Source organism: Triturus cristatus, chromosome 5_1 (assembly GCF_964204655.1).
Source record: "Triturus cristatus chromosome 5_1, aTriCri1.1, whole genome shotgun sequence".
In the NCBI taxonomy this organism is placed as follows: domain Eukaryota; kingdom Metazoa; phylum Chordata; class Amphibia; order Caudata; family Salamandridae; genus Triturus; species Triturus cristatus.
Window position 1 is genome coordinate 41,762,033 of NC_140587.1, and position 16,190 is coordinate 41,778,222.

The following is a 16,190-nucleotide window of genomic DNA, read 5'->3' on the forward strand; positions in this document are numbered from 1 at the left end:
GACATGCTTTCCTGCAACATTCAGCACGCCATGCGTGCTTTCAGGGGGCGCTTTTACAAAAAAAAGCATTTGTTTGTCAACTTGACAAGCAAATTATTTTTTGGGGGGTAAAAGCTCCCCATACTGCGCTTTCACTTTAATAGCTGCTGCTGCCCTTTCTTAAGACACGGATCGTCTAAACAAAGGGGCGTGGCATCTATTAATGTGAACGCGCAGCATGGGGCGCTTGTAAACAGTGAGCATTTGCAATGCAATAGGTCTCGCATTTTAGAAACTTTGACCTATTTGTATTGTAATATCCAGTTTGATAGTTATTTAAGACATAAGAACTTTAGGTATGAATACAAGACACCGGTATATAGCATAACAAAATTAAAGTTGTGCCTTTGCGTTTGTTCAACTGGATCAGCCTATATCTACCATTCAACGAGATATCTTTGATGTTTTGACAATACGCCCATTGTGCATCAGTGATATGGCACCCCAAATCTTGCTCCCATTTAGACCTTGAAGATAACTCTTCAGCAGCGATCTCAGTCACCAAGTTGGTGTACATGTGTATAATTAATTTTGCAGGATTCAGGGCCGTTATAATGTAGGCTCTGTTCAATAGGGTCAGTTGGCATAGAGGTATATATCTCTCCTGTCAAGCAGCATAGTCTCTGGTATTCCAAGATGTCCTTGGAGGTGTCATACCTCCCTCCAAATATTCCACTAAAGTCTAAATTGCTTATTATCAAATAGATCACCCATGATGTTAAGTTCTTTGGCACGTAGTTGTCTAATTCCTCATCTGTCATTAGCATCCCGGGTTTATTGGCCAGGGGCAGATTTGCCAAACATACTACCTCCCTGCCAATCACTTTCACCAAATTGGACCACGCCAAAACTATACAATCCACCGTATGAATCTCAGCAGTAAGGCGGCAGGATTTTATCAGTATAACATTTCACTGCGTCATTGGGGCTGCCCAAATCCCCTTTAAGCGCCCATGTAGGGACTTCCTCGCGGTAGGATACCCTTAAACTGGGCCTGAACCAAGGTAATAAACCTCAAAATTGGGGGCCACACAGCCACTCCTTTTATAAGGCAGTACTATGTATTCTTGGCTGGCGACCTGCCCATGTCAAGCCATTAGTGATCTTAACTGGTCAAAGAGAGGAGTTGGCCGAACGGCTAGGGCAGTCGACCCCGAATCTGGGGAACCGGATTTGAGTCTTGGTAATGACGCTGAACATCCTGTGATTCTGGGCAAATCACTTAATCTCCCCGTGCCTAACAAAAAAAAAATGAATGTGTCCTCATGTAACACAACTGGTGCTATGTAAAGCGCTCTGATACCCGATAACTTCGGGTCAAGTTCATGCTATATAAAACTCCACAAAAAATAAATAAAAAAAGAAGGCCAGGTTTAGTAAAGTCTGGGTATTTTGAAATATAATAACTTCGGTAGTGCCAATTTAATTGATGTGGTTCTACACCAACAGAGAATAAGAGTTTGATCCATTGTTCGATCAGCTTACTGAAGACGTTTATACCCAGCTCATAGTTTTCTGTGATTAGGGCTGTCATGTCCCAGTACTATTGAATAACCTGGTGTCTCACTGGTTCAAATAACCATGTCAGAGATACTTGTAGACCAGGGTCTGGCATACATCTTGTCAATGGAAGCGTTACCAACTTTGACCAATTATGTGCAAGCTAGATTTCCTGTGAAACACATTTATCTCCTCAATAATGTGGTCATAATTTCGCTTAGGCTGTTAAACTAAGAGAATATCGTCCACATAAATTGAAAGAACTATTTTACGGGAACCAAACAGGATACCCCTCTGATGGTGATAGTCTCTTAAAATACCAGCAAGGGGTTCCACCACCAGGCAAAAAGTATGGGCGATAATAGGCAGACCTGTATAATACCGATACAGATTGGTATCGGGAAAGACAGCAAGCCTTTGACCTTGACTGTGGCATTGGGCTTAGTATAGAGGAGTGTGATCCATTTAATCATAGCTTTTCCCATTCAATCAATCACAGTCGAAAGAAATAGCCATTCCACAGAATCAAAGCCTTAGCTGCATCCAAAAAAGGTGGACTCAGCCTCTTCATCTGATTCTATCTCCTGTGCTCCTTCTTTTTTTGGTGCCATCTGAGGTAAGTGGGGCCTGGTTTGCATCTGTTTTTAACCATTGTGGCTCCATCTGGTGTGCAGAACAGCAAAGATATTGCTGTGCATTGTTCTTATCTTAAACCCAGGTCAAAGTATGCTTTATTGCCACGGCAGCACAAGCCACAAGGTACCTAATGGCCACCACCGTAAACTCCATTTCAATTTGATTAATTTGTACAAATCCACACACTGTTTACCCTGCAAAGTCTTACATTCTGTTACCAGTTGTGCTGTGCCTTCCTACATTGCTTTTTATGGTTCCAATCCTAACTTTACTTCTTTGAATTGGCCAGTGCTAACAATCTGTGTTGACTCCATCCTGTTCCGTACTCAGATCTTCGGAATCAATTTTAGATCAGCCACTGTCTCAATAAAAATCCAAAAACAAGGCTTTGCTGAGATTCATGAGAAGAGATGCCCATTGGGTCATGACCCTTTCCTAAAATACAACATCACACATCAACAATAGGTTTCATGCTAGAAAAAGGTAGCTGGCTTAAAGGCTATCTGTTTGCACCTGCTCTGTCTGGCTACGTGTCCCAAGGCTGTGCCCTAACTGTTTTCTCATAAGGCCGTAAGGCAACATTTGGAAAATAAATAACAAGAGGACATGGCAATATTCACAGACTTGATCTTCATGGTCGCACTGACTCTGCCATGGATAGGGTGCACATGCTTATCCAAGCAAGCACTCTGTTCTTCTCCTTGCCACACACACCCACTGACTAGGACAGGTTTGGCTAGCTACACAGGGAGAGTAAACAGAATGCTGTCAGAGAGGGAAATCTGAGCCACTGTGCTACATTTGTCACTGAAGTTATTCTTACTTGCACTCTTTCAGAAGGGGATAGCCATAAAGTGAATGGAAGAATCCAAAAAGTACGAGACTGCCAGACGTATACAACACAACTTGTGACTCCATTGTAATGATGCCGATGTTTAGCACTTGTGTTGTAACTCTGTGCAGCAGCGCTTAAAGAGACAACTGATTCACATTCTTGTCTTTTTCCTGTAGAACACTGAAGCTGGTTATCTGATCCAGTGCAGGTGACCACCTGTGGCCTTTGTTATTTAAATGGAAGATGCCCAAGAATCTGGGACCTTAACAGATGAAGAAGGGAGGTCAACAAAGGAGGATGTCTGTGGTGCACAGAGAGATGGAGATTTGGCATTGATGGCAAAAGCCCAACTTCAGAGAGCAGGAGAGTCTGTATGTATGAACAAAGCTCTGTCCACAAGAGATGGTGACTCAGCAGCTGTGGAAGATGAGAGCCCTAGGCATTCCTTTGCAAGGGAAGAAGCTCAGGCCCCCAGAGCTTGGCAGTCAGTAGCAATGGAAGATCAGGGCCGTAGGCATTCCTTTGCAGTGGTAGAGACTCGAGCCCCGGAAGCTGGACACTCAGCAGCAGTGGAAGAAGCTTGTGACCATGAGACCATAAGAGCTGCACAGTTAGTGGCCGTGGAAGACTTTCAGGCCCCGGAGACCTTAAAAGCACCCGCCTTAGCAACAATGGAAGATTCCCAGTTATTTGGGACCTCAGTAGCTGCAAAGTTCGCAACAGTGGAAGCCTTTGATCACAACACCTCTGACCCAGTATCACATGATGGAATGACTTTAGAACCTTCATCCAGCAATGGAACGTGTCTTCCCAGGAAGAGAAAAGTAGGTGCAGGTAGCACAAGCAAGAACCAGGCAAAACCTAAGTCTGCTGAAAGTTCTCCTGGTTCAAAAAAGAAAAAGCAGGCTCGTAAGACCCCCCGGCAGCGAGCCCCAAAATATTTTGTCCAGGAGACGGACAATGACATGTTGCTTATCATCTCCAATAATGAGGAGCGCATCTTGGATTTCCGTCCAACGAAGAAAGCCTCCAAGAGGAAAAAGAAAACTCTCAAAAAGAAGCCACGGCAAGGCGGGAAGGGGAAAACACCTCCCCGCAAAAGAAGAAAGCTGACAGTTGAGCCAGGAACCAGTATCACAGAAACACAAACACACAGCGTGCACCAGGATGATGAGCATATGCATCCACTCCTGAGACGCCCCCGCGATGGCCGTTGGGGAGATCAGCTTCCTGTGGAGATCTTAGTGCGCATCTTCCACTTCTTGGTTGGGTCGGATGGGGCTGTGCCCGCTCTCTGCAGGTAAGCGTTGTTTATACTTGTAAGTAACCGTAAGAGTGCCGCAGGTAGCCAGAGTTGAGAGTCTGCAAGTTTATTGTTCCTAAACTAAATAGGCTCTGAAGTTTGTTTAGGTCTTTAGGTGATTTAGAATGTTATTTAGTGCTATACACTTACTGTCAAGGACGAGTCCCGCTCCTTCAGCTGGCCTCACGGAGGAGGAGTCTACACATGGAGTTACCACCATCTTCCCACACCCACCTACTGTAACTGGACTGGAATTCCTGAAATCCCACTTTAGTTTGCTAGCGCAGGGGTGTTTTGGATAAAAAAAATTAAAGAATACTTAACTGACCTTTCTATTTGTTTAATGCTGGAAACAAAGGAATAAAATTGACTGCAGAGGTCTTGATTGGAATTCCTTAGCTAGACTTCAATATGGAATAACCCGTCACTTGTTGAAGGTAGTAAGTGTGTGGTGCCTGAGTTGGACCCAGCTGATTACGCTACAGGATCGGTAAACAAGCCTCTCTTGCTAATCAGTGTAGGAACAGGAGAGTTTAGATCTGTGTGCCCATAACCAAGTTAAAATTGTAAATATGCCCAAACCATTTGGGGTAGGAAGCAGTGTGCACGATCTGGGGTGGATTTCAGTAGATATTACCATCTGGATGGGTTTGTAGTGTTTTTAGGTCTAGCATTTGAGACCTCTTGTATATACTTTAGTATATACTTTAGTATATACTAGTATATGTATGTACTTTGTGGGCTCTAGAGATCAGCCCTAGGACTTGTCTGCTTCCACTTAGGGACTTTTTTTCTGTTCAACTGCCTCTATTTAATTTTCTTGATAAAAAACGACCAGTAGAGGTCAGTAAAATACCAGAATTGCTTTCTGCTTAGGGACTTTCTTTAAAAAAAAGAAATTCTTGCAACTGCCTCTATTTAACTTTCTTGATAGAAAACAACCAGCAGAGGTCTGTAAAAACAGAATCACTTTGTCATTCTCTAGATTCCAGTCCATAGAAATTTTCTTCCACGAGCACCCGTAGACAATAATATTTTTTTCAAATCTTGTATTTTCAGTGATATGACCACCGTAGGCCCTGATTTTATATTAAAAACAGAGCTTTGGACTATACCATTTCCCGCTGAAAGGCAATATTTCTCTCCATGTATTCCCATACCTGGCATGTCACGCAGTTTGGTGCTTACTTTCCCTCCATGTTAAAGAACAGTAAAGGTTTCAGCACCCAGTCTAATGTGCTGCATAGCTAAATACATATAAGGTCCCAAAGGCGAGTCCGATTGCATTGCAAATGCTTGTTTCCTCCAGATTTGTAATTCCATTTGTTTTATCATGGTGTGAACATTATAGCTAATGGATTGTGGCGCATCCTACATCATGCATCTCGAACTGTACAAACCATCTAATTGCAGAGGTGTTTTAATAAACCCATTACATCAATTAATGTGCCCACCCACCTAAATAAATATATCTAGATATTTCACAACGCAACCTGTGAGTTGTGTGCATAGAACCACACACAAAAAATCCAAGGCAGAATGGGCTCATTCGGTTTTCTCGTTTGCTGATACTGTATAGTATGTTTGCTCTTTAAAGTTTACTGTTCCAGTATAAGATCTTCTCATGCTCACCAGCTTTGTTGCCTTTTTAAAACAAAAACATAATATTCATAACCCATCTAGTGTGTAACCGACATGGCTCATCGGTCTCTCCAATAAGTGGACTAGTAGACCAGACAACTGGGAGAGAGGCATGGCCACGATCCATAATGAAGAAACATATGCCCTGTTGTTCTCCTTCTATATACAGTATGACCCAGGATTCACTGTCAGCCATTGTCTTGATTAACAAACATTTTCTGTTAAAGACCCTCACAGCATACCACATTTTTTCATATAATCTGGCCTAAAATGCCACTTCTTTTGCCAAAGACTAACCATTATCTGCAAACCTTGCAAGCTGTTTCTTTTGTCAGATAGTTCTCTTCTCAGCAAGGGTATTGGCATACATGAAGCAGGTACCGTATCAATCCTACAACTGACCATAGGCCCATTGTGTTAGTCTCTGACATCCACAAAATAATGCCCTCGTCTCATACCAGCTAACTCGAGTCGATCTTTTTCTTTCTTGAGGACCGTCAACAGTGCCTTGTCCACTTCTATGACGTCACCTTCTGCACTTCCTTCAATGATGTACTTCAATCAGCCTTTCACTCCCACTATTCCCTTCACACTTCCACCACCCCCACCAAATGTGGGTGAAACCCACAATCTGCTCCCGTTTGACACTGATGCGCCCGCCTACTTAAGTGGGAAGAGCTATTATTCTGCAGTTTCAGGAGAGACGCAGGCTGCTCCTCGCTTCTTTAATGAGCACACTTGGCGCTGGTGCTGTAGCAACCTCATCACCTCACTGCAGACTGTGTCTTTATGGGCTCCTAAAGTCACTTCTGGACCATTCCCTCACACAACTCAGTCCCAATGAGACCTATCCGTAGGTGACTGTGCTTCCAACCTCTCCTCAAACGTGTACCTGACCAGTATCCTCCTTCTAGTGCCACCCCTGTCCCATCTCCCTCCTACCACTGCCCATTTTCTCTCTCTACCCCCTTTAGCAACAAAGGGCAACCCTATCCCAATCCTTTTTACAAACTGCTTGTATTTTTTATTTTTTTTGGTGCTTGTAAAGCGCATCAATCATCCCGAGGGACATCACGGCACTAGGAAAGAATGCAGATGCTGGACGGATTACTCTTGGCCTAACTTGTTGGTACTTTCAGTATCTAGGCAATAGGGTGGTTTTCAGATTTTATTTTGTATTTGTATTTTTGGTGCTGTGTCCCCCCCCATAGATGCTGTCCTCCTCAAGGCATCACTGCATTCCATTTCATGTCTCCTAATCTCATCAACTCCTCTTGTCATTGGTACCTGAGATGCTTGATACAAACTAAACCTCACTCCATCAGCAAAGAGGGCTCTAGTCCAACTCTTTGTTGCCTCTAGAGTACATTTCAGGGTGCTCTGAGTGTAGTTCAGGAGGTACTGATAGGTAAGCGTTCCACACAGCTGGCATATTTCAATGCTAAATGCCATCTAGGTAACTTCATTCGGAACTTATACTGATACACGGAGTCCTCAGTGGGAGCATATACAAATATACACAATTACAGCAGATTATTCCATCTTCTGGGAAACACTATAATTATAGTGATAATAATAGCATATCTTTATATAGATAGCTCCATACCACATTTCTGGCAATTTTAAATGCTGTTAATGCAGGTTGCACTGTTAGTCAGTTTAAGGGATGTAAGTTACTAATCTCGGATGGATGGATGGCTGAATGTACCTTGCCAGCATTCAAACTCATGACATTCAGATCTCTGCAGATGACTGCGGCAAGCTTAAAACCACAGGTGCATCTTTCTGGCCATGGAATTTATTTCCTGAAAACTGTAGAAAACTCTGCATATTCTCAGCCTTAACGACTAACTCTTCTTTGCATGGAGGTCTCTGGCGCTAAAGGAGATCTGGTCCATGCCCTGTTTCTTGTCTCAGGAAGTATCCAAGCACCGAGTAGCCGGCATTCAATAAACCGGTTTCAGGATTGTCTAATTATGACCATTTTGGGTTGACTAAGAAGTGACTGTAAGGCTACATATTTTATATTTACTGGTAAGCAACAGCAACCAAGGAGCCGCGCACATGCAGTGCAGACCATACAATAGACTCGAGCTACGCAAGAGAAGGGCACCAATTGGCAGACATCCTGTCACTAGTGCTTGTAAAGTAGAATTCAAATGGCCCACAGTCAACCTATGACCACATGGTAGTCCTAATTTATATTATCCGTAAAACAGTTAATGTATGTAAACTGATAGAACAGATGCTGAGCACTTGTGATGTGATAAAACAAGCACTTACAATGCAATAGGTCTCACATTTACGTGAGTTTGAGCTATTGGCATTTAAAATGCCAATAGCTTAAACTCTCGCAAATGCGAGACCTATTGCATTGCAAATATCTTTTATGTCAAAGCGCCCCATGCTGCGCTTTCATGTTAATGAAGGCCGCGCCCCTTCTGGAAAAGCCTTCTCCTACATCACAGCCAAAGCATTGGAACAAGCTCCCAGTCAACACCAGACGCTCCCCCACCCTGCACACTTTCAGGAGGAGCCTCAAGACCTGGTTCTTCAGCTGATCCGGAGCTGCATCTCCCTCCACCCCCACCTTGAGACCCTCACTGGTGAGTATCGCGCCTTAAACCCCCTGAATGATTGATTAAGCAAGCTGCGTGTAAAGAAAGGGGCGTGGCCGACATTCAAGTAAAACCACGGCACGGGGGCTTTGACAAAAAAAAGCATCTGTTTGTCAAGTTGACAAATGCTTTTTTTTGTAAAAGCGCCCTATGCCGCACTTTCACTTTAATAGCGGCCGCGCACCCTTCTTTAGACGCGGCTTGTCTAAAGAAAGAATGCAGCCTCAGTTAATTTGAAAACGCCGCATGGGCGCTAGTAAACAAAAATAGAAATAAATAAATAAGTGCGGCCGCTATACTTAAAGCAGACACGCTGCTAAAATAAAATAAAGAAACTGCGGCCGCTATAGTGAAAGTGGACCGACATTAGTAATTAAAATAAAAGCGGGCGGCGTGCTGCGATGTAGTGGGTGTAATATGGGCCAATCGTTGAACAAAATAGTTCTCACATCCAAGATAAAGCAGACAAATAGATGGTCCAGTCCTTATGGGAGGTTACAAATGCAGACAAGGCTGTACCAAGCAGGGACCAACAGGCCTTTTCAGGAAGGAAAAGAAACCATTCTGCAAGGACAGTAAAAGAAGCCAATAAAAAGATGGGCGGAGCTTCAAACCCCTACCTCAATACAGCATGCCTCACAGAGCTGTGCATGCGCTGCCCAGGCTCGACCTAATAATCCATAATTTTTATGGCATCTTACTTTTATTGATATATTTATCAGTATGGCAAAAGAAATTCAAGATGGCTCTCTTTGCGCAGTAAAGTGTTTTTCATCCAGTTAGCCTTTTCAAGGCATAGATTCTCAACCCGTGTGTTTTAAAGTACTATGAGCAGCACTCTGATGGTGGCAACTGATGTGTGAAAACCATTGGGGCTTTGGTCACTCAGAACAAGCAGCAAATAGAAGTGCATCTAAAACAGATCTGTCCCGTTACTGGGAAAGCCTTTTCTTGTTTGTGGTAACGTACGGTTACCGCCTTTGACTTGCTGTTTCTTGGCTTTGCCCTGTATCGAGTGTGTTTCTTCTGTATGTACAAATAATAAGTCAACCAAGAAGGGATGTGATGGGCCCTTCGCATCAGCTGCATGTGAAGCGAGTCCTAGAACACTTTGTTCTGGGTAATGTTTGCTTTGATTTTGAAGCTCATCAGGCTGTCTGAAGGCGTGAATTGCTGTGTCTAATTGATATTTCTAATAGTAACTAAACTGTGTGTCACCTAGGTGGGAACAAACCGCGGCTCAAAGTATAGCAGGGTGTTAAATGGAAAGGTCCAGTAAGGGGCTGCATTTCATATTTACCAATCCATTAAATGACCTCTGGCCTGCCTTCGTAAGTTGAATGTGCCTCTTCAGGAGCGCAACACGGGATATTGTCTGCTATCCAGGCTGCTTTGTGGAGGAACGTTGATAAATATGAGCACTGTCTCCTTTGTTTTTATTTGTTGATTTTTGGTCAATGTTTGGGTGCTTTTCTTTTAAGGATCCACCCTGTCACTTATGACCCGGAGGTCATGCAGTGTTATAGATCAGAAATCTGTATAATCCACAGTGGAGCCTTTCTGCATTCCGTGAAAAGTGGTAGATGAGGGTTGTTGTGTTTCTGCTTCTCCTTAAATTTACCTCACATACGTTTGAATGTGACTGGGTCTGTCTGTTTGTTTCAAACATTGCGGGGCAGTTAGATAAACTCAAGCACAAGTTGAAGTAGAAGTAGATTGACTGTGGCTCGACTTCAAGAGAGCCGTGTGGGACAGTTTTTTAGGTCTCGCCTACACAGCGCGCATGCGTTGCATAGGAGACCTTTAGCCGTCGTTCTGCTCTTTTTCGAAGCACATACTCGTGCTTGTGGCGGCATACACCTTGCAGGGGCGCACCACAAGCATGAGTATGTGCTTTGAAAAAGAGCACACTGCTCTCGCTTTCACTTTTGCTTTTGCCACAGACTGCCCCGCTCCCACTCACTTCCTTACGCGGCAGCCTTGGATCCCCGCCTGGCTCTTCCAGCCATATCCAGCTTCAATTTACGTCTGCTGCACTGTCAGGTGGGCTCTGACGCCGCAGCTCTCTTCCCTGATGCTAGCTCAGTGCTTCGTTGTGCGCCGACCCCCTTCTGTTCACGGAGGTCTCCCGCTGCATGCTTCTGTTCACGGAGGTCTCCCGCTGCATGCTGCAGGTCAGTATTGGCATCCACACACACAGCATGACCACTGAATGCTGCTTGTGAATACACCCATCGCTGCAGCATGAATGCTAGGTGCGACAAGCCAGTCTAATTACCCCAAACGACTGAACACATTTTTCTACAGATGAATACAGCAGCCATGCTGCTCTTGAACATAGCTTACAGACATTGCCAGAGCCAATAGCTCTGGCAAAAAACTTACAAGGTCCCAAGGGTGAGACCTATTGGCTATACCCATGCTTGTTCTCCATACTGGTGGTAGATGCTCCACACTGTCAGGACATGCACAGGAGGCAGACCTACAGGCTTTGCCTCCCACAGGAGGGATGCGTATGATGTGCATCCACTGCCAAGACCTGGCGCAGAGGCTGTTTTTGTGCTTAAGACTCCTACTGACCAGGCAGTTTGTTAAGCGAGTGATATCATAATTATGTTCCCGTGTGCATGTAAGGAATGAGAAGGAACACTCGCAGTCCAACATTCTGACTTGGGCAGGTCGTCATCAGCCCAGTAGGCGTTAACTTATTTCTTTTAACCTGGTTCTGAGCTAACATGGCAAACATTGATGGCATCCTCAGGGTATGTGCTATGATGATATCTTCATTTACTGTTTTGACTCATCCTCTGACCCGTGAATGTTCTTAATTTAGAAGTGTTTCTTCTTTATTGATGAACAGGGTGTTGTATATCATCTCACACATCACCTCTCCATCTCAGTGTTTCTCAGAACCACTCCTTCGGAATGTCGTGTTTCCTCCACCTTCGGCCTAGTCCTTGGAAATATTTAAAGTTGTTTTTTGCTTTGCTCGGTTAAAAGGGATTCAAAGCTGGTATGTGATTTAAGTTTGCCTGAAGCACGGTTTACGTAATGGCACCAAGGGACTGTGAGGTGAGATCGCAAACATGACAGGGATTGGCTGAGTGCTTTAATGAAAGTGGACACTGGTTTACAGATCTCTTCTGTACAGATGTTTTTCCAGCTTTTATATTTGCAAAGACAACAGATTCTGTTTTTGGGTGGATTGAATAAGAGCAGATACCTCCGCAGTCCGTCGAGGATGCCACTGTTGAATATTCATCAGGATCCGAGGGTCTACAGTGGTTGCAAGTGGGATAGGGTCTGCTCCAGGAGTAGAGGTCTCAAACCATAATGAGATGTAAGAGTGCTGTCCTTAGATTTAAAGTTAAGGTCCGTTGTCAACCAGTGTAGTGACTGTAGGAACTGGGAGACCAGCACACCACAATTTGCTGTAGTTTGGGTAGATACTTAAAAGTCATTTAACACGCACAAGTCAGTCAATCAAGTTTATTACAGACCTTAATTACCTTTAAACTAAAAATACACAGCACATACATAAACAACTCAGATTACACTATTCACAATCAAAATAAACAAGCATTGGCATAGCCAATAGGTCTCGCTGTTGGGACCTTATAAATATTTAGTTATGCAGCACAACATCCTTGGTGCAACAACATCAGCTGTTGCATGACTAAACACTTATAAGGTCCCAAAAGCGAGACCTATTGGCTATGCTAATGCTTGTTCTTCCAGCCTGCATTAAAGGGTATTGTATCTACCCACTTCAGCCACTGGCTGTCTTCACTACGAGTTATGCCATGCAGCCCTTTCACAAGGAACACATCCACAGTAGTTCCCTTCAGTGTAGATTCACTGGTGCAGACTCGCCCTGCATTTTTTAAGACCAAAAAATCTTTTTTGCCTGTAGCAATTGTTTTATTTTTTTTTATTGATGAGGGTCCAGCATATTCCCAAACATTAAAGTTTTGCAAAAACCATGACAAAACAAGACTTGCCAGAAGGCTGGTGACCAGCGCCAGACCTTTTAACTTTGCCAATACTTTTTGATTATTTATCTTTTATTGTAGTTCAAATGACATACTTCCCACCTTTGAGCCAAGCTTTGACCAACGGTGTGTTCGTAGGTGTGAAGCTCACCCCAAAGGAGTGACACTTCTTTTCTGTGTTTAGGTCATTGGTGAGTAAAGAAATTGTGCAGTATATAGGATATTTCTGGCACTGTTGTGACACGGTTAGAAAATGGGGAGGAAGCTGTGATTAGCAGGAGGAGCAGACTTTGTTAACTACAGGGTACATGGTCTGATAAACCGCAGTTTCTTAGTAAAGGATAGAGCGACTTCTAGCAAGTCTTGTCCTTCATACTTAGCAACTGACGTAGGTGAAGGCCCTCTCCATAACTGATGATAGTGAAATGGAACATAATGGCTCTGTTCATTTTCAACATCTGTACATTTAATTTACATTGTTGTGTAATGCCTCTTCCATGGAAGTGTCAGTCCACCCTGAAATAAGCTGTGGAGACGACGATCATGGGGTACTATGTACAGGGGTCTAAAGATTTACATTAAAACACGGGTCTCATTGTAAGCAGTTGTCGCATGATTAAACATGTCTGTTGTAGTTCATCGTTTGAACCTGTTATTGACATTACTGTGAGGATCAGGGACAGGTGATCAAGGTAGGGATTTTCGTTGCAGCGGGGGATGGGGTGATGAGAGTTTGGGGGTTGGAAAAACAGAGCAATGGTAGTTTTTGAAAACAGTAGGGATGGGCTAGGAACTAATTGCAATTGAAATTCAATATTATCAATTTCTTGCCGAAGAGGAAAAAATCTTGATCACATCACGTTTCGGCTGTGTTCCTGATAGATGGGTCTGCAGCAAAGACGGAATGGAAGTATGCCACATGTGTTTTCATTTTCTTCGAGTGTTGTTTGTCTTCAGCTATGTTTAGTTTGAGGTGCCTACCTTTTGAAATGGACAAAAAGCAGAGCTTTGATTGGACTCTTGGAAACAAAAAAAAAGTGGTAATGCCCTTGTCCGAAACTGCCTACTCGGTGGGAATCTTCTTATATAAAACATGCGAGGGTGCTTTGCATAGAACATTTTTATGGAGAGTGTAATTTTTACTCTATTTTACACCAACCCCTTTTTAAAGATATTTTTGGTGGCTTTTCCTCCTTCCACCTTCAAACATGGCTAGGCAATAAAAGGACCCATGCTTGTCTGGCTCTTAATATAATTTGTATTTTAGTCGGATTTATTGTGGACAGGCAGGCTCTGTAATTAAGACTCACTGGTTGGGATCATGCGCGGCTGCTAGAGCTCCAGTCTAGAACGGCGTGAAGCTGAAAATGACATGTTTTGATAGTGAAGGATTGGCTTTAAAACACTGTTTTCTTAAATCCGGGGTATTCAAACTGTTAGTGGGTTGTATAAAAGCCAGTTTGTGATCGATGCGTGTTAACATGTACGTCCACGGTTTTTTATTGCAGCATCAGCAGTTCATAAAGATATGCAGGCTCTGGGGCTTCTGTTTTGTAATGCTACCCAACCATAAACTACAGTAACAAGGTTGTATTGCATGCCTTTCCTCACTACTCCATCACAGCCCATGGGACCACAGATTATCAAAGTGGCCCAGAGGTCATCCCTCCAACCCAAGTGTATTCCCTCTCAAGACTTATTTTGCTGGAAATATATTTGGGTCATGTGTTTTACACCCTAAGAAATCGAGAAACCATCTTGAGGTAGTATTATCATCTTAAAGACCTGGTTGCAAGAAGGACGTCATCTGGAGGCAGTCCTGTGGCAACCTTAAACATCATCAGTACCCTTAAAGTGTAGATTCACTGGTGCAGATTCGCCCCCTCATCCATCACATCTTGGACCGTGGGTTACCTCTTCGGGAGCTAGTGACATGCATAGTTTATGAAATAATGCAAGTTAGCTGCCTTCGGTGACAATGAATGTCAGTGTTCACTAAAGAAAGGTCAAAGAGATCAAGCAATACTACCTCCCTTACACAGATGCATCCAAAAACACCCTAAAATGGAAGCCAAATGCAGTAAAATCAAGCCAACCACATAATGTCCTAAGCAGATGGTTTAACCTTGAGCCAACCATCTGAAGGGTCTGAGTGAGTCGGGCAAATATATGTTAACGAGCAGCGCCCACATTTAGAATGCTCTTTGGGCAGGGATGGTAAGAAGAGGGTTTGTTGGGAAGTGGCACTTACAGCGATGAGGGTGCGGGTTCTTATACCTCACCCCAGTCTCAACCACCAGCAAACTCCAAGAAATGTGTTACTCCTGGTCCCAGGTCTGGCATCAGGAAGTTGTTTGGAGAGTTCATGATGGCTTGAAGTGAGTAGGGAACCCCCTGCTAGACCTATCGTACACCACTGCTCCGCATCCAGGGAGTGTGCTTCCCTGTAGGCAGAGGTTCCTTCAAAGCCTGGCATAGACCCAGTGATCACTGGTGAAAATAGGATATGTGAACATCAATGGATGTTGTTTGGTACTCTGTGTAACCTACGCTTGTTGAGTTAATGTTAAGCTGGTAACCAGTTTAGCACAGAGGGGTATCCCACTTACCGCTATTTTTAGCATCTCTGCAAACAGGCCAAAGACCGAATGGACACACTGCGGTGTGACCCTCCTGCTCACGAGGGGCTTACCAAAGGGGCTTATTGGAACTCTTTAGTTGATTAAGTAGGAAAGGTCAAACATTACAGGACAGAAGGCTTCGGCCTTATTTCTAAGAATGCCCATTTTTGCTCGACAAGACAGAAGACGCGATGACAGGAGGCATGCTTGAAGTCCCAGATCACACAGTGTTGTCCAGATACCGCTGAGAACTCTGGCCTCCCGGTAAAATGGCCAACGGTCAGTCCGCACTTCAGGCGCTGTTGCTCCGCATGCTTCTGGTCTGAGAGTCAGTCGAGGTTCCGCCCTTTACGGTACACTTATTCGGTCCATGTAAATGAACTCTGAGCTCACACCATTGTATAAATCTGGTTAGAGGGAATACTGAGTGACGTCGATCACTGAACTCGTCACGGCGCATGGTACCAGTAACCCCTTAGCAGGCAGCCTCACGCTGTGTTTTTATTTCATAATAATGAGTCATGATGACGGGCGCCCTGCCCGGCGGTGCGCTGCAGCGCGAGGTGTGATGCAGCTGCCTATCACCACCCTAGCATCTTAGCTGAATAAATTCAATCGTATTCGTGAGCGGTGAAAAGTAAAGCGCCTCAAGGCTCTGGTCGTTAGCCCTGCTTGAAGGGGGATGGGTGAAGAGTGCGTGTTCTTTGTGTTGCTCAGCAAGATCCTGGACTGCAGACAGTGTGCTTTGGGAGAAGGTTTAGTGATTTGCTATACTTATATAGCGCCTTATACCAGACGGTCTGCACGTATGTAAACCTCGGTTGAGGAGTGGTGAGCCTCCCAGGGTATATCTGTTTCTTAATTTTACATGGAGATGCATGCAAGGAAGGCGATGGCCAGCCACGTGCACCCACGTCATCTCAGTACTATTTTCTGTCGATAGATTGACCTGTTGTCTGTCATTGCAGTGAAATAAATGTGGTCCAATAATAAATTTTTGGAACA

General features: G+C 44.0%; 1 protein-coding gene across 2 annotated transcripts in view; it reads left to right on the forward strand.

Annotated features, from left to right (window-relative positions):
• FBXL6 (F-box and leucine rich repeat protein 6) overlaps positions 1–16,190 on the forward strand; it is a 102,847-nt gene that overhangs the window by 28,504 nt on the left and 58,153 nt on the right. For both annotated transcript variants that reach the window (XM_085604335.1, XM_085604334.1), the window contains one exon: positions 3,187–4,310. In XM_085604335.1, coding sequence (XP_085460461.1) covers positions 3,247–4,310 — 1,064 coding nt within the window. In that variant the 5' untranslated portion in view covers positions 3,187–3,246. The remainder of the gene's footprint in view (positions 1–3,186; positions 4,311–16,190) is intronic.